The 18978-nt window shown below is 34.6% G+C and overlaps 1 protein-coding gene across 1 annotated transcript; it reads left to right on the top strand.

Annotated features, from left to right (window-relative positions):
* Positions 1-800: 800 nt before the first annotated feature.
* On the top strand, positions 801-16850 carry LOC111503566 (uncharacterized). Its single transcript, XM_023157908.2, has 3 exons — positions 801-989; positions 5231-5435; positions 16463-16850. The coding sequence occupies exons 1-3, from the start codon at positions 834-836 to the stop codon at positions 16735-16737; spliced, it is 636 nt and encodes a 211-aa protein (XP_023013676.2). The 5' UTR covers positions 801-833; the 3' UTR covers positions 16738-16850.
* The last annotated feature ends 2128 nt before the right edge of the window (positions 16851-18978 follow it).

Here is an 18978-nt window from a genome sequence, read left to right as displayed (position 1 = left end):
ATATGTAAATTTTGTCACTGGGATGATTGATTTGCAGAAAGTCAACGGTGTTTGCAGTTGAAGAGAATAGTGCCCTGGCATTGGGAAAGTGTTTTCAATGGATTCATCAATAAGTTATTACTCCGTTTGCATTGGATATACAGACTCCATATTTTCACGATTTTTTTTATGTTTCATGACCTAATTTTTTACTATATTTTTTTTTATAAAATAGGTACGTACTTTCTGTCATTTGCAAATAACTGTCTGAAAACATCGGATTATATTTTAAAAATTGAAACATTTTTCCGCGAATAAGTCGTTTTCTGAAAAAAACTTTGTAGAACAGAAGTTGTTTGCAATTAGTCAGTTTATTTTAACTCAAAGAAACATTTTTTTATTCTCGAGACAGGGTGGCATCCATCTTCAGGTAAGAAGCAACCCCAGGTAGAGGGTTGGCTCTGAAATAGAGGGCGAGTAGAAACTGAATTGAATTTTTTGTGCAAATTGGTGCTGTTTGGTTATTTATTATATTCAATGAGTGGACAAAACTATCAGGTATACTTTCATTACATGTATTATATGAATTATTAACGGTTGAAATGAAGAAGAAACTCTTCATGAATCATTAATCAAGCATATCAATATATTTCAACTTTTCCTCAATTCCAGGTAGTTTTTCTCCTAGGGACTAAGTATCCATTTGATTTTTATAATTTATACCTTCTCCTCTTCCTTAATCTGAAATCAATTGATCCTACTCTCCCCCATCAAAGTAGTACACTTGATTTGGAGTACCTATATCTTAGATACAATTTTCAATTGGATTCATTAGATCTTTGATCGCGGTGAAAATGGTTGTCAATACAAAATCTCGAATTCTTCACGTTTCTGAAATTTTATTTCAACAAATTTTAGCAGTTTTTATACTACTCATATTTTGGGAAATATTCAAGAGTTATAATTTTTCTCAGAAACCAGCTTGGCATATAATACTATGTGTAGCGGGGGTAAGTAAAAATACAATAATGAAAATCGGTTGGTTGAATTTGGGATATCTTATCAAATTTGAAAACTGTTTAATTTTTTTTATGAAAATGTACGCTCCCAACGCTGTGCTTGTATAAAAGTGGCACTTCATATTTGATTCGAATCGCTGTAGATTGTAATAATTCATAAGACCTTCATTACACAAAAGTAAAAAGAAAGTTAGCAGAAAATAGGTACTGTTGAGGTTCAACTACACAAGGTTTTTGAACTTGAATGTATTAATTTTCGAAACTTTGCAGTTTCAAAAATGAATACATATAGTCATCGCTGTGTGAGGTACATGAACAATATGTATCAGTTCGTTCGAAATAGACATAAATGAAAAATGATTTGAAAATGAAGTCACATGTAACCTGTAACTTGTAGCATAATCCTAAACGATATACAAAAACATACATGCAAACAATTGAATATATCAAAATCTATTTACTCGTGGAGTCCCTATGCTGGTATAATTCAAGTAAATGATATAGTGCAACCTATCTTCTAACAGTTCCCCTTTATGATATGGTTAGGGAGTTAACTAATTTTGTTATTCAATAATCTTCAATAATCATTTCTGAATAAGAATCACAGTAACTAATAATATAATAAATATTTCGTCTACATTGATGAGTGGAAAAGTAGGGATTGAAATAACAGAGTGATGATTAAAAATACTTCTGAATACTACTTACTCACATATATATACAATCGATCGCTTCAAAAATACTTCACTAACTTTCTTTGAAAGCTTTTGATTATTCCTTTTCCATATTCTCTGTTTCACTATCACTGTCGTCATTCAAATCAATAATGAATTCATTTCCATCATTAATATGGAAGAGTCCAATCTTCTTATAGTCTTTTTCAACTAAAATCACTTTTTTAATCCTTTTCTGCCAGTCTTCTTCAGTAATATTAGATACTTCTTCTTTAAGTAGCTCTATTACCTTCTCATAAAATTTTGTAAAATTATTTTTACGCCTGATGCTTTGTTTCAATTTTCCAAATTATGTGGATAATTACACTTAATTTTCAATATAGTTGAACTATGCTTTGATTACAATGCTTCAGATTACTTCCTCAATTATTTTCTCCCAATTGTCTCATTAGAAATATCAGAACTTGGGTGCTTCTTGCTTTCCTGAACCCATGTTGGGAGTTTTTCAATGTGTTTTCTGGTTTCTATCTAAGTGTTTTTTCTATTATTTTGTTAGCACGTTCTCAGAAATGCTGTTAATGTTGGGCTTCTATTTTTGGTGCATTTCGCTTTTTATTTATCAGCCTCATTCCAGCCATTTGATATGTCTTTCAAAAATTTCTTTTTTCCACTTTGCTCCGTGAAATTTATCATCTCCGAAGTAACTTCATTCTGAAGTGGAGATTTTTTCAGCTTTAATTCACTTATAGCTTCTGTAATCCATTCCTCTCTTGAGTTTTCTCCTTTATTTGATTCCGTAGCTTATTTAACATATTGTTTCCATTTTTTTAACGATTTCTCTGTCTTATATTTCTCTTATATTTCCCGAGGTAGGTATTTTCTTATCTTTGAAAGGAATTTTTTGTGGAGGACTCAATATTTTTTGCTGTATTTTGGGTATATAACCTTCCAGAATCTGAAAAAATAAAACCTAAATCAATAGAGAACCTGCTGCAGTGTAATGAAGGGCAAACTGAAAAGTTTACCCCGATAAGTTTCTGGGAAATATATACTTCTATGGAGTTCAATTAGTCAGTAACTTGTCGCATCCAAAAATTTTGCCAACAAATTGAAAAAATTAAATATGAATACGTTTTTAAAACCTGAAATTCACGATGAAATTCTCGGCCCAAACTGTGATGACTTTAATTTCTTGACACAAGTCAAAAGAATGAAATGTCCAGATTTCACACGCGACAGTCTACGAAAACAGCTGCTACGAAATAACAGGTATGTAGTAAGGCACAGATCATCCTAGCTCCTTCCCCACTTCTCTATGAAATACCTTTGCTAAAATTTTCGGTAGGTCACTCAAGTATATAAATTATTCCAAACCAGCAATAAATAGGCATCTACAAATATTATTCAAAGAAGATTCTACAACCTTCTCAAACTATTGTAGATGTCTTATTGAGTATTAACTTTATTGACTTATTTGTTTGTTAATTATAATAGTATATTTCGATTTGCAATTTTTTCGTTTATCAATGTAACATGAGTAATTGAAGTGTACATTTCAATAAAAAGCTAAAAATTGTACACAATGAATAAAAAAAAATTTCGAATTCGAGTTTCTGATTTTTTGCATTTTCTGAGAACATTTACTGCACTAATGTATATTTTTTTCACACCATCAGAAAGAAGAGATTTCAAAGAACAAAACGCACATCGACTTCTTGAACAAAGGTGATATTTTGATGCGAGCATTTTCGATTGAAAATAAGAGTGCTTTTTTGATGTTAAGTCAAACTGAGGTGAAAAAAAAAATATTTTATATCAAATATAAAAAAAATTACAGTGTATTTGAGACATAAAAAGGTAAGTTTTCACTTAATTTCGTACTGAAAAAGTTTTTTTTTGAAAAAGCTTTTGGTTTTTTGAATTTTTCACATAAATTTTCAGGATATGTGAAAAAATTGTGGAGACGAAAATTGGAGATATATTTTTACAACTTTGCCTCTCAACTTTTTTCCATTGGTCTTGTAATTGTGCCGGAAATCCAGATAAATAATTTTTTACCCTTAAAAACTCACCCCCTCCCATAGCCCTTAATTTATTTTTCCTTCCATTTTTATTATATTTCCTTCCTTTTCTAATAGGTGTATCCTTTTCACTTTTTACAATTTTTGAAGGCTTCAGCCCTAATCTATAACGAATAGCTACAGCTGTGGAGGTTAAGGATTCGGTAATATAAATAAATTTTTGTCATTCTCTGAATTTGTTGATTGGAAGTTATTGATGGCGAATCTGGAACCAAACTCACTAATCACTGAATGGATTTCCTATATTAAGCAAATTACCTGTTTATTATTAGGCTATCCATTTATAATTAACTTAATTTCAAACTACTATTATTATTTCAATACATGACGTGCATACCATTTTTGTTTGAGAAAGATATAGGAATAGCGGAACGTGTCACATATTACAAATAGTAATATATTGTGGATTTTGAAAAAAACAAGTGTATTTTTGTTCAGCTGTTTTCTCTAGTGCCTCTTTCTCAAAATATAGCATAATTAGTAATTTCGATGTTTTAATTTACAACAGCACTCGGACTATGTAGAGTAATAACGCAAGATGAGAGAAATCAAGTATTTTGATCTTCTCGTAACTGATAAATGATAATTTCTCGTAAATGATAACTTGTCAATAACATCTGATTCATAAATACCGTAATTTATGACGTATAAGTGGGTCTTTCAAAATATCCCGATGATTATAATTTTCAATTGATCTATCTTTTTTAGTAACTGATAAAATAATGACTGAACAGTAAGATAAAAAAATGTATTATTCAGGCTGATGAGATGATTCAAACTCGATTTCGAGAAACGTGATTATTGACAATAAATGTTCATGAAAAATGAGAAATGAACATTTTTTTTTACCACTTTTATTTGTAACTAACGTTACTGCAGTTTCGTCCTATAAGGACATTTTCAAACTCATACATGTTTAATGTATGTATATTTTCTCGAGTTTCGCTCCGTGTTCTGTTGTGAAACTCCAGATAGCCCGAGAAGATGGCAAATGAGACAATTTTTTTCTGATTGATTCGACCGTTACTTGATGAAGATCAATAGTAATTTCATAAATTACACCTTACGATTTGATCTCCTCAAACTTTATTTTTTAATATCACGACATGTTTCGCTAACACAGTTGCTTTTTCGTAGTGATTGAGTCGTTCACTATGAAAAAGCTACTGTGAATTGAGTACTTAATTAACTACGAAAAAGCTACTGTGTTAGTGAAACATGTCGTGATAGTTTTTAAAAAGAAAAAATGAGATTTTGCCGAAACGTTGTGATAATAATCCTAATGACGATAAAATATACAGAACACGAAGAATAATCTTAGGACGTTCATTCCAATATTTCGACACTTTTTAATGTTATCATCAGGGAAAATTGTCCATTTGATTTGCATAGAACCTCGTTGAATGAATATTTTAAAATATTTTTGAAAATTCAAGAATTAATTTCCCATTCATTTATCGAATATATTTTTTTTTAGTTTGCATTATTCCTGGCAGAGGGAGTTCAGGTCTATAGGAAAGAAAGTATTGTGTCTTTTGGAGAAACAAGAAAGGATAAGATCAAAGTTCATGGAATTATTATGGTAACAGGATTTATATGTATGTCAATAGGAATAATTCTGAAGATCTCTCAGAAAGAAGATTCTAATTTGGCCCACTTCACAACAGTACATGGAAAATTAGGTGAGAGATTTCAAATCAAGAACTAATCCAGAAAAATATCAATACATATCTGTTGAAAGGGAACATAAAAAACATAAAAAACAAGTTTATATTTGATATTTAAGTGTTTTCATTTCCCTCACCGGCTACCGGTCAGTATCCGGGCGGTTCGACGTAGGTGTTTTGTTCACTCAGTCAAACGGTCGATGTGTGAGTCGATGGTTCAAGCCCCAGCCTAAACGCTCGATTTTCACTTGCTATCGTCCTACTCGTATTAGGAATCACACGATAAAAGATAAGACCTCGTTAGTCCTTAGCTCGCACAAGTTTCGACTTCTTAGGGTTGTCGTTCGTAGGGGTGCGATAGCTGGTTACGCAAAACGTATTTTATACATATAAATCCAGTATAATAGTGAAAGCATACTTTATTGCTTCCCGTCGCCATTGCAATGGTAATAATTCTATCTATTGAATTTAGAACTGTGTTTGAAGGATTAAATTTTGTGAGGTCTCTGGATCTTGAATATCAAATACCTGTCCTTACTCCTGATAAAAGCGAGTTTTCAAACTTCGCATCTCAGTTTCATACTTGATAATGGGGTCAAACCCGAAACCGGTCGTATAAATAAAATCAACTAGTGGTAATTAGACAAAAGAGTCGGTCGGTAGCCAAGCGGTTCGGCGTGGGTGCTTTGTTCACTCACTCGAATTGACTGCCGTGTTGATCGGTGGTTCAATCCCTAGTCTGAACGATCGATCTTCACTTGCTATCGTCCAACCCGTGTTAGGAATCACACGTTAAAAGGTAAGACCTCGTCAATCCTTAGCTCGCACAGGTTTCGACTTCTGAGGGTTGTCATTCGTAGGGGTGCGACAGCTGGTTAACGGAAAAAACAGATTTTGAACATATTTTTTTAAACAGATTCATTCCATTAAAGTGATCATGAATTACCACAAAATAAACAAGTCATCAATCACACATATTAGATCAGTCAGTCGAGCAACACAGATGACAATGTATTATAGACTAAAACTAAAATACAATATAGTATCTTTGAACCTGATGTTTAATAAGGAGTGTGTAAAAAAGAAGAATCATGCCCAACTTCATAAAATTCAAGTTCTGCGTCCAGGATACAACTAAAAATACAAGAACTAAGGTTGGAAATGAATTAAAGGAATCTATAGATCGCGAGACAACTTGAAATTCCATCTGAAATAAGTCCAAGACGAGTTAAGACATGTACTCCATAACGTGGAATTTGACTGCCTGGAGGATAAGATTAAACAAGAAATTAGTAAAGTATCGAAAGAGAAATATGATAAGCTGAAAACTAAGTGCTCCTCAATAAACAAAAGCCAACTATGAAAGAAGAAAACATTCAACATTCGGATCAGACATTCCACCAAGATTCGTTAACCTAACTAATACCGATTTCAATAAAAAAGAAATTGAAATTCTGGAAAAAGGACCAAAATTCGCTCCCACAGACAACAAGAACATAAAGACATCATAGGAGAACAAGCTGAACAAGCTATCTCATACAACGCCAATATACTAGATAACCCACTCTAGAAGAAAAAAAAGTACTTTTCGAAAATGCAAGAAGTGGTGGATAAATTAGATGTCACCATTCTGAGGAATGACCCCACCAAAATGAACTCCCAGCAAGCTAAGAAGCCTCCAGAATTGTATGGATTATTCAAATTCCACAAAGAAGGACATCCAGACAGACCCGTGTTATCATATATAGATGTCCCAACCAGTAAGTTCTCTAAGTTTTTGAATTCAAGATTTAGAGACCTCATAAAATTCAATCCTTCAAACACAGTTCCAAATTCGGTAGACCTAGCTGACAAATTATCAAATCTGAATATCAAAAATAATATCAAACTAGTATCATTCGACGTAGAAAACGTGTTTCCTAACATTCCCCTCGTGAAATACATATTAGATACGAGTCATACAAATCCATATACGACTACCGAATTTTGCAAATTCCTTGATACATATCTGAAACAAAATTTCCTCAAATATAATAATAATTTTTATCTGCAAAACTCAGGTCTCTCTATGGGCTCACCACTAAGTCCCATTCTGGAAGAAATTTTCATGTACTCACTAGAAAATACCCGCATCCTTAAAAACCCTCTTTCCTCTGGTGCAGATCCAGAACAGATATATCAACCTGCCTGCGGACCTATTGCGAAACAAAGTTAAAGTTGGTAGCAAATTGCTAAAAACGACTCTCCTCAATGGAAAGATTCACCTAATTATCTCTGGTCTGGATTCCTGGTCACAACGACCTGGAAGGCAATAAGGCTGCTGACTCCCTTGCAAAGGAGATTCATCGGACCAGAACCTGTCGTAATTGGCATTGCATTCAAAAATTGAACATTTGGATGGCAAGAACATTTGAAGACTTGTGGCAAAAATCGTCCAGGATTGGCCTACTCCAAGGCGTTCATTCACTCTTCGAAGTTCGAAACCAAATAGTTGTTGGACTACAGGATGTCTAACAGGCCTACTTACAGGTCCCTGTCGTCTGAATCATCATATGCAGATACTCGGACTGTAGGAAGACGGTGTGTGTGTCGGAAAATGATGAAATGAAACAGCAGAGCATATACTATGTGCCTGCCCCGCAGCACATCGATTCAGGTTTTCAGAGTTTGGTGGAACCACACTTCTACCATGTGACCTGAAAGATCACTCACCGTATAAACTAATCGGTTTCGTCGAGAAGCTGTGTTTATTTGGTCGAGTTTGAGTAGGTGTGAACCACAATAAACCCTTGCGGGTTGCATTGGAGGATTGACTAATCCCACTCACTTTTGACCCAACCTAACTACCACCTTTACCTTATTTATACACAGCCCCAATCATTTCAAGTTCAGGGAAAATGGGGCTTATGTCGAGGTTGAGCAGTTTACTAGGAGCAATTCTTTGGGATCACAAGGAATTCGTACCATCGCTACAAAGAGTTTATTTTTTTATTTCACTGAATCGATGCCTTTCGATTTTATTAAGAGTTAACAGTTTTCCAATAGCTAAATTAGAGAGCCTCTCACACAATTATCTTGGAGATTTTCTAAAGTCTGTCAGAATTCATTGAAGATTTACCTAACTTTTTTTTTCAGAATTAATTCAGCCCTTCATTCCGCCAAGTTATATCCCTGTTGATGAATTGATATCTTTCAAGACAGCTGTTTTCCTATACTTATGTAATAGTATTTTGTATTTGCTTGACGGCTGAATCTAGTTTCTCAACCATATTTAGAAATGAATAAATGCTATCATCTTTTCTCCTAGAATATTTTCGAAAAAATCCAAGCCAGTCAATCGATTTGGGTATTTTATATCTCTCGAAGCGTGTCTATTATTATTTCAAGTCGAACTTGCTGATGGTCAGACATTCATCATCTCTCAGATACATACCTATTACCTATTCATTGAATAATAATATTGATAAATACTACTTCTACCAAGCACCGATGTTGTAACTGAGGATACAATATAAGGTAGTAATACATGAGACAATAAATAAAATGTTCATAGTAAATAAATGGCAATCCAGTTCAGATGGCAGTTGTGTACTGTTTCTGTTCTTCCACCTGTTCCAAGAAAGTTGAGAATAATAATTTTAATAATTTACATGAAAGAATTTCAACAGATTTCATTTGAAATAGGGAGAAATAGAACAAGAGGATGGTGGAAAATAGTCTAAAGGTAAAATGGCAAATTAGGTCTAGAGAAAAGTAACAAAATAGAGAGCCCTTCAGGTACTGAGTTAGATTTACCAAATGCCAAGCAAATAATCTGTGAGTTTAGGGCTTGATGCTGTTCTGGGGGAATTCAAAAGTGAACTATCAAGTTCATAGATATTATTGATGAATGATGCGATACTGGAATGTTTGGAAATTTGGAATGTTTTGAGATTGTAAGAATTGTTTGTCGACGAATATTCAGATTGTATGAAAGCGTTGAAGGGCCACACAAAAATATTTTTTTCGATTTGTATAATTCTGACTTTCATCTTAGAATTCTGAGTTGCAAGTCAGAATTCTGACTTGAGTCTCAGAATTCTGAGTTGCAAGTCAGAATTCTGACTTGTATCTCAGAATTCTGACTTGTATCGCAGAATTCTTACTTGTGAGTCAGAGTTCTGACTTGTATCTCAGAATTGTGACTTGCAAGTCAGAATTCTGACTTGTATCTCAGAATTCGGACTTGCAAGTCAGACTTGCAACTCAGAATTCTGAGATGAAAGTCAGAATTATACAAATAAAAAACAAATTTGTGTGGCCTTTTTTGTATAATTCTGACTTTCATCTCATAATTCTGACTTGCAAGTCAGAATTCTGACTTGCAACTCAGAATTCAGAGATGAAAGTCAGAATTATACAAATCGAAAAAAATGTTTTTGTGTGGCCCTTCAACGCTTTCGTAAGACTGTGTAAATCAGTTCTGAATGCCAGTTTTTTGTGTGAATCGGGAGGTGTACACAACGTGAATATATTGTAAAACATGCAAGCCATATGATGTCGATCTCTGTTGTATTAGTGAGTCATTCAAGTTGTTTTAGTTTTCCAGAACTGATATGCGTTCAAATTTACGAAGTTCATAGATGAGTCGAACACATGATGATTGTACTTTCTAGATACGTAGATATTTCTGAGCAATTTAAGCAAGAACTATACAATGCATTGAAGTGGTTACAATGCGATGGATAGATAGATAAATATATCGATACATTTTTATTACTAAATATCAGCCATTCATTCATTTGGAATTGTAAGATACAGGATGATTCTTGTAGATCGAAATATCTACAAACACTTTGAATTCGCAACATACACACCGGTGATCTGATATTAGTTTATTTTTATGCTGGAACAGTATTCATCACAACTGAAATTGGTAATGATCAAATCAATTAGTGATACAGATGTATTGTATCCTATCAGGTTCATTGGCAACCTGAGAAAAATCAAATGAATCCAAAAAAGCTAAAGAAGAAGAGCTAAACTCTTCGACTACTCGTATACACATATAACACCTTGGTTACAGAAAACATGATTCATATAGAAATAATAAATAAAATTAAATAAATCAGGTGAAATGAGACTCACTGATATTTGGCCCTCAGCATATGATAAACAAAAAAAAACAATTATATTTCAGCAAATAATAGAAATTGTACCTATTGAATTTGTGTCATATCACTTTCATCGCGATGAATTCTGTTATCATGTTGCCGTTGCGGTAACAGATATATTTTTTAGACAACTTATCTATGGCACTTTTTGTCAGGTTCAGCCTCTTCCGTGTTAGATCTTCCAGTACAGAAATTGTCGTCGACTTCAGGTGTTGTTTATTGTTCATCACTTTATCACGCGTCACGGTGTCAAAAAAATTTACCAAAACAGCTGACGGATAGCTGTCGGTATTTATTACTACATACTTTTTTCGGTGATGGTTTTCACTTTCATATTTTGATTTATAATTTCCAACACAAGTAAATTGTCGCCAGTATTATCTTGAACAATAAAAAATCTAATATTTGTATTTCTAGATATCATCATCGATTCAAGATAGTAGATCATACTTTACCTGGTTCAATTCTACAATATAGTCCGATAAAGTTCGTTCATATTTGTCACTGATTTTTTTGATGATTTTATCCACCACACTTTGTAGTTATCCTTCAGTAAATATGTCTTTAGTTTTTGTCAACTAACGTGGTTATTTTGTTCCAAGTCCCTGTACGCAAGACCTATTTTCAATGAGTCCGATACTTTTTTACGGCAGATGGCAAACAGCAAAAAGAAGTTGAGGATAAACGAAGAAACACTTCCAACTAGTTCATGAAATGACACAATGGACGACAGTTTCGTTTTTGATATGGTGGTGGACAGACGTGCCGATAATGACCGTCTGCCATCAAAAGGTCTCCAGAGCAGAAATCGACTTACTGAAAATCTCAACGGAGCTTCTGTCAACTTTGATAGGAGGAGACTGAACAACTGCGCTAGATTGGTTAGCAACATCCAATAATATGAGAGAGAGACAGAGAGAGAGAGAAAATGGACATCTCATAGAGTTATGACTTCACAATGTACTTGAAATCAATAAGTATCAGGACACTTATGGTGATGTGACTTACTCATTCGCCATCTTGAATACATGGAAGGAAAGGGTTGAAACCTCTTTTCAAATTGCATTCATCAAATATAGTTTATTTGTTCTGTTTATAATTCCTAGATTAATGCCAGATAAGTAGTTTAGAGGACACCCACCCTTACATTTTTGTATCATAGCCAGAAATAAAATGTCGCTTATCTTTTTAACATCATCTGAAAGATACTTTCTTTTGGATAAGGGTATGCTTATGAGTCTCCTGGTGATTATCTGGCTTTTTCAGATATATTTTTCGAAGGTGATTGCCTTGCGAGAATTTCAGTTTTTTGCCCATATATGGTTGTATTTTTGGTGCTCATCAAGGCCAACCAGCCAGGTCTGTTTTGCGTTCTACAGAAGTGTAACTTGGATTATTACCTTTTACATTTTCTATTCGGTTGCCCATCGATATTTTCCTCTTTTGAACAAACTCTCATCAGTGCGTTGTCAAAGGCTAACTCCTTCTTTGTCCAACTGTCTTGAGTCATAACTATTCCTTGAGGGATTACAAGTTTTCGACAGCCTTAAAGTCTGTGTCCGATTGTAATAGATCAATACATATTCCCGGATGTTACACGCTTTTCTTGATGCTGTCTGTGTACATGAGTACTAGTAAGTTTTGCGGAGTTCTTCTCTCCCTTGTTCAGATCTGTAATATGGTTCATATATTTTCTTCGAAATGTTGGGAAAATACAATCACCAGTGACAGAGCGCCGGATGTTTCTAAAAGGCATATCGAAACCAGTTGATCAGATATACCGAAGTCCCCACTCCTGCACGTTTCGAAAAGTTGTAACAACCGTGCGCATGCTTGCCGAAAATGATTTCAACCAGATAGTTTCCCTACCAGCAACCGCATAATTTAAAGTCCCGGTAGGGCCCAACCCGAATTTGAAATGCTGTAGTTTCTATTGTATGACATAATGGTAGTTTCTAAAAACTTTAATTTTGTCGAATACAAATAATCGAAATACTTTTGAGGATTGGACAAGTTTAAATTATTTGTGCCCTGATTCAGACCACACTTTTGGATTCAAATTGAATTGAATTGAAAGAGTTTCAGCGAGGTTAGGTACTGCCTTATCACACCAGGCTGGTTCGAAAGTAGTTAGATGACGAAGAAGTTGGATAGGCGAACCTGGTCTCTAAAATGACCTGCTAGATCGCCTGATTTGACGCTTCTAGATGTAGATAAAAAATATTTAGAACGAAATTATCACAAGAATGTTTCGTAATGTAAGAAATGAATGGTGAACATTCATTAGAGTGAGTTCTGTATATATTTTTGAGATCATGGTACTTTTCGTTCATTTAAAAAATCTCAAAATGAATATAAAACTACTGATCTCTTTCATACCAAAATGTATTGAAAACGATGACTTTTTGCGTAAATTTCCCCCGATCTCGATATCTTTTCTCATTCAAGAGTTGAGGATGGGGGACTTTTTACTATAATGAAAATTATGTCAACTGCAAATGTTTTCGTTAGATTTTGGAATTAGAGGAAACACTTCAAGTAGATACTAGTATAGCACAGATAAAGTCATTCTAATGATGAAATACCGAGATATGGAATAACTATCATCGTCTAGACCGAGTAGATATTATCAATCAATACGTGGCTGGATACAAGAGTAGATTATTTCTAAAATTTCATAAATTTTCTAAATTGAGGAAAAACTTAATGAAAAGCATGATGAGGTATGCTTGTAAACCGGTATCTGTTTATATCATAGTCCAAGAACCTGTGAACGCCAGACCTTCATTTCATGAGAGCTGAAAGTTTCTCAGTACATGGCCCCAACTTTGGTGGGGATTGAAGAGCTACTATGAAATTATGATTATCGTGGCTTTGGAAGATAACAGTTAGCAGAGGTGTGACAATTTTTGTGTGTGTAAAATTTATTTTTCAAAGTGTCAAAATGTTCATTGGAATTATATTTCGTGATGTGGATATTTTCAGCCGCATTGGATAGTTAATGTTGCTGAAATGATTATTTATAACCAAAAATACTGTCGCTCTTGCTTATCAATACGCATTTCTGTACTATCCAGTGACGAATCAGTGCTCACTGTTATTCGATCTTAAATAAAAAGCCTCCAAAAGTACTCTTGTATCACTCCGACCTTGAATAAGGTTATGATTGGACCTGCATGGGTTAGGTTAGGTTAGGTCCAAAGTGAGTGGGTCTATTCGACCCTCCACCGCAACCCGCAATGGTTTATTGTGGCTCACACCTATTCACACTCGGCCAAATAAATCCAGCTTCTTAACGAAGCCGATTAGTTTGTATGGTGAGTGGTCTTTCAGGTCAGATGGTAAGAGTACTAGCGAACTCTATAGACCTAATTCGGCCCCCAGCGGGGCAGGCACAAAGTATATGCTCTGTTAATGAGGTAGTCGGATAGTCAAGTTGCAAGATTTCCACCTTGATACCCACTACAACTTCCCCATATGAGGGTTTTTGCACGTCATCTACACCTGACGATGCCTCAAATTCAGCCGTGCAGGGCTTTTTCGCCTCCGGTTTTGGTGATTCATCATTTGAGCGTAAACGTTTGCTAACCTGCTCATGGGAGGTTTATTCCCCCACCTGAGACAGATTCTGCGTACGCCGCTCAAAAATTGGGTGCAAGGCGGTTTTAGAAAAGGTACCCCGCTTTCGAGGAGACGACTCAGTCGTTTCCTGGCTGCACCACCAAATTTTTTTTTCAAGGCTCAGTTATTGGATGAGTAGTTGGGGAGTTGAAAACCACTCGCTCCTGAACTAAATTTACAGGGACGTCAGTTGGAGTCGTAAACTCGACATTCATCTCCTCTGTAGACTCGCTCCTGAACTAAATTCACAGGGAGGTTCGTTTGAGTCGTAAACACGACATCCATCTCCTCTGTAGACTACCTGCATAGGACGTAGAACCATTGGCAAGGACCTGAAATATTCAAAAGCTTAAATCATCAAACTACAGAATGATATAAAGGAACTAAGAGAGGATAATAAATCCGACGCAATGTACCCTAGAATGGATTTTGAGGAAAACCCTCTGAAATGTCTGAGAGACAAAAACGTCAAAGTGATGTTTTGATATATACTTTCTCGGAACCTGAACAACAACAACAACAGGACGAATCTGAAAAAAATATTGTCTCCAGTATTTTGGATAGAATGATACAAAAGAATGTGTCATTCACTTACTTTTCTCTATTGAAGATACACAACTGAAATCACTCTAGTTCAAACATGTACTTAGTCAAACCAACAAATCCCACACACCAACTCTCCTCGAACCTAAAATGAGGTATAGTAGGTTAATCACCATGACTTTACTATCGATGCTATTGCATTTTACTTACTTTTCTTAAAGACTGAATATATGCAACTCTCTTGTTTGAAGATCCAAAATCAAACTATTCGCTGTCCTGCAAATTGGACAACCCTAAATTATAAATGGTACACTGAACGTGACAGAATTATACTTTGATAATAACACCAACACACCATGCATTACACACGCGAACCTGCCACGTCAACCGCCATGTTGAATCAAATGTCATGAAGGGACAGCCGCTTTCACAGAGCTTATTCGACTGTCGCGCGCTACACTTCAATTGACCAATGAGAAACGTTTACTCCAATTCTTCACTTCCCCATTTCTCTGTTTCCAGGATTTTTCGCTTTGTAATTAAATAATTTCAAATACAAAAAGACAAATGGAATGAGAATTAACCAATTTATTGATGCAATTGGTTCATTTATTGGCCCATTCAAATTTTTTGTCGTTTCCAACAGTTGCTGTTGGAGCAATTCATCCAGAATCTTCGTGTTGAGTTCAAAAACTGGTTAACACTATCAGGGTTATATACATTAGGTTATGCATTTGATTAAGATCTTAAAATATTTTTGTTTTTAATAATATTGAATTATTTGAATACGTTATTATAAGATAATTCAAAATTCCATTGTATAGAATATTCCAAAATATACCGTGGGGATATATTCTAAGAATATAGCATATGGTATATTCGATCGACAATATTCTTAGAATATTGAAGGGAGAATAATCCATTTATAGACATTCTATGCACATTCTTTCGGGAATAATCCTGCCATATTCATTCAAGCATATTCCAAGAATATTCTATGAATATTTGGAATATATACGTTCGTTTTATGATATACAGGGAATATTCTATGAATATCTGGTGCTGAGTGGGTCGTTAAAGTGTCGTATCTATTAATAAAGCACCTTTTGTCAGAAACCTCTACACTCATCACGCGACTGCGGTATACTGAGGTGTTGAAGACACCATTCATCATTATTATCATTATCACCATTAATATTATTATCATTTCAGTTATAAGTGCTTTCTGAAGATGTTAATTCCAAAATGAACAAACAAACAAAGTTTTCATTTTTGTAATATTATTTCAGTAATATCTAATATATAAAAATGGATGTTTGTTGTTTGGTTGGTTGGTAAGTGAATAAACTTCTATATCGCTCAACCGATCGTGATGAAATTTGACATGTGTAAGTAATTTTTCATAGAGAAGGTTTCTAGGCTATCAATTTTTCTTTAACTCGCCACTAGATGGCGCGGAAGAACAATTTTTTGAAAGCACTGTTCTATAACGCTGCGCACGCCTAAGTTCTTTGATTCTGATTCTGTTAAAACATTGGAACAACAGCGATACATTACTATGAATTACTAGTACATAGTACTAGTAATTCATAACACAAGGCTTTATAAAACACGAATGACAAAGAAACTCTAGTGACTACCTGAAGAGTTGATATTGATCTTCAAAATTGGAAGTTTGAATTGTGATATTCTCAAAGATGTGTAATGAAATAATTTTATTTTCAGGTTTGTCGGCATGGATCCTCGCTTTTGTGGCCAGTATAGGAGGAGCTATATCCGCTCAGTTTTCATTTGCAGAAAAAACCGCCACCATCAGACTTGTTCACCTTTTAGTTGGTGTTATTGCCTACCTCCTTGGAATTATAAACATTGGATATGGATTGAAATATTTGGATGTGGGAGATAACGGGAAAATATTTCTCATCGTTTTATTGTCAATTTATGTATGTTACAGTTTCATGGGACCACTTTTGTCAGTTAAAAATTACTTCAAGAAATGAGTATTGAATAATGATTTCAACACGAGAAATACCAAAATTGTATGAAGGAGAGCCCAGGAAAAATTATTATACCTACTAATCATCATGAATAGATATTTTTGATTACGAAGAAATTTATTTGTAGACCAAAATCGGTGAATTGGCGGAGTGTGTAATGCGCCCGACTCACGAACGGAAGGTCGTGAATTCGATTCCAACCTCCACCAGATATTTTTCTCGAGATAATTTATCTAGTTGAAGTTGGGATGATTCTGCGAAGGTGTATGGCTGACGGACTGCGAATAGCCTTGAGGCTCCCTGGGTGGCTCGGGGAGTTATTAACATTGTTTACCCAAAACACGAGACTAATGACCAATGTAGTTGATGCCGATGACACAGAAGAATAAAATAACTTTGTCGATCAAATGATCTACCAAATTAGAATATTTTCAATATACAGTGTATTATAATGTATAGTTACTGTACTAGTTAAATTAGTAGAAGGGTGGCGTATCAAATTTAGATTTTTTAAATGTTATGAGATCTTTTGCTTTCTATATTCACATGGGTATCTATATACCAAGTGGATCATAAGATATGCCAAAAAAGACGTCAAACTGTTGATCTTTGAGCCGCTGATATTTCCAATGGAATTCATTTGAAAAGAGATGGAACAAATGAGAAGATGACAAATTTTTCTATTCGAAATCTGATTTTTTTTTCGAAAGCCCTTTGCAAAAATATCGTTTTATATAAGGTCAATATGTAGCGTTTTGAAAGTAATAATGAAATAGGGCTGTACAACAGACATATATAAGAAGCAGACGAATCTTTAAATGAACATGTGTATTTTCCTTTGCGAAAAAAAAACGAATAAGCTGTTTTTTGAAGTCAGAAGAGGGTAGCTCTGATATATGTAATTTCATAGTGGCATGTATAGACCTAACTATATATAGACCTAACCTAACCAAATCTTTATTGATGTCAATTTGCTCAATTTGAGCAAAGAAACCTCCTTGGAGCACTGTACCACGACTCGATCTCTTAGATTTTGTAACAAGTTGCTATGTATCACAGCATGTATCACTTGACTTACCTTTTGGGGTCTTTCATCACGTTTTTCGAAGCTCAGTCTATGTTGTTTACCAAACATACAAGCTTCACAGACTTCACTGTCGACTTCTACATGAATCACACGTTTCTTCAAAAACTTCTGAACATATCTCTTGTTTTGGTGGCCCAGAAAATTGTAGTTGATCATTAATAGATATGTTAGCTTGTGCCTCAACTTCAGGTAAAACAACAAGCATATTCATATAGTTGAGACCATTTTGTCTTTCTGCAAATGCCATGGCATTATTTTTGAATATGCTACAACCATATTTGGTGAAAGATGAAGTCATTCCATTATCGAGCGCAGAAGAAATAGAAAACAATTTTCTTCCCACCTCTGATACAAACCAAACGTCTTTTAGGTAATTTTGAGACCACTCTCTGTTAACACACATTTCAACATCGATATCCCCCTTTCCTATAGCCTTCATGCAGTGACCACTACCAACTAACACAGATTGAGGGACTGAAAAGTGTTCAAACGAAGAAAACCATTCCTTATGCATTGTCATGTGCTGAGTTGCTCCGGAATCGGCAATCCATACTTCATGCTGGTCAATTTTATCATACTGATATGTTGATCCTATGAAAGCGCTGCCTTTCTTAACATTTGTTCTTCCTAAATCTCTGTTTTTTTACATTCATTTTCTTAAATGTCCGTTCTGTTCAAAACCAAAACAAATCCATGTTTTTCTATTTTTTGGGTGTAGGATTTTTGGGCATTTGTGTTGACCTTTGTTTGCTGACTGGTCTTTGCTACGAGAAAAGCTGATTTTTCAGGAGTATTCTCACTACTTTTGTCCTGCAAGCAGAGATCAACAGTACAAAATTTTTTTCGGAGAAGAGTGGAGTTTCTTTGAGATTTAGGAACAGATTCCCAGGCATTCATGATTTCGAAGTAATCAGGAGGCATGGTATTTAAAACTCTGAGAATTATTGAAAAGTTCAAAGGAAAACCTTTTGGAAAATATATTCTCATCAATGAAAATCAGAGAAGGTTCATTAATACATATCCGTTAGTTGTAAATAAATTCTGACATAATTTCCTGAATGAAGATATCCTGGAGAAATAAGATATATCAATAGCATTTCTCAAATTCAAAGTAGTGAACGATTCTCTTGATCACGTACACTTGGAGTTATTCAGAA

The sequence above is a fragment of the Leptinotarsa decemlineata genome, unplaced genomic scaffold, assembly GCF_025532065.1.
Source record: "Leptinotarsa decemlineata unplaced genomic scaffold, Ldec_3_MD MMD2_tig00026307_RagTag_RagTag, whole genome shotgun sequence".
In the NCBI taxonomy this organism is placed as follows: domain Eukaryota; kingdom Metazoa; phylum Arthropoda; class Insecta; order Coleoptera; family Chrysomelidae; genus Leptinotarsa; species Leptinotarsa decemlineata.
This window is presented reverse-complemented; position numbering and strand designations above follow the sequence as displayed.

Excerpts from the sequence above, each read along its gene's own strand:
- LOC111503566 (XM_023157908.2), top strand. The coding sequence starts at position 834 with ATGGTTGTCAATACAAAATCTCGAATTCTTCACGTTTCTGAAATTTTA. Across the intron at positions 990-5,230 it reads TAATACTATGTGTAGCGGGG|TTTGCATTATTCCTGGCAGA; the intron begins GTAAGTAAAAAT and ends ATTTTTTTTTAG. Across the intron at positions 5,436-16,462 it reads AACAGTACATGGAAAATTAG|GTTTGTCGGCATGGATCCTC; the intron begins GTGAGAGATTTC and ends TTTTATTTTCAG.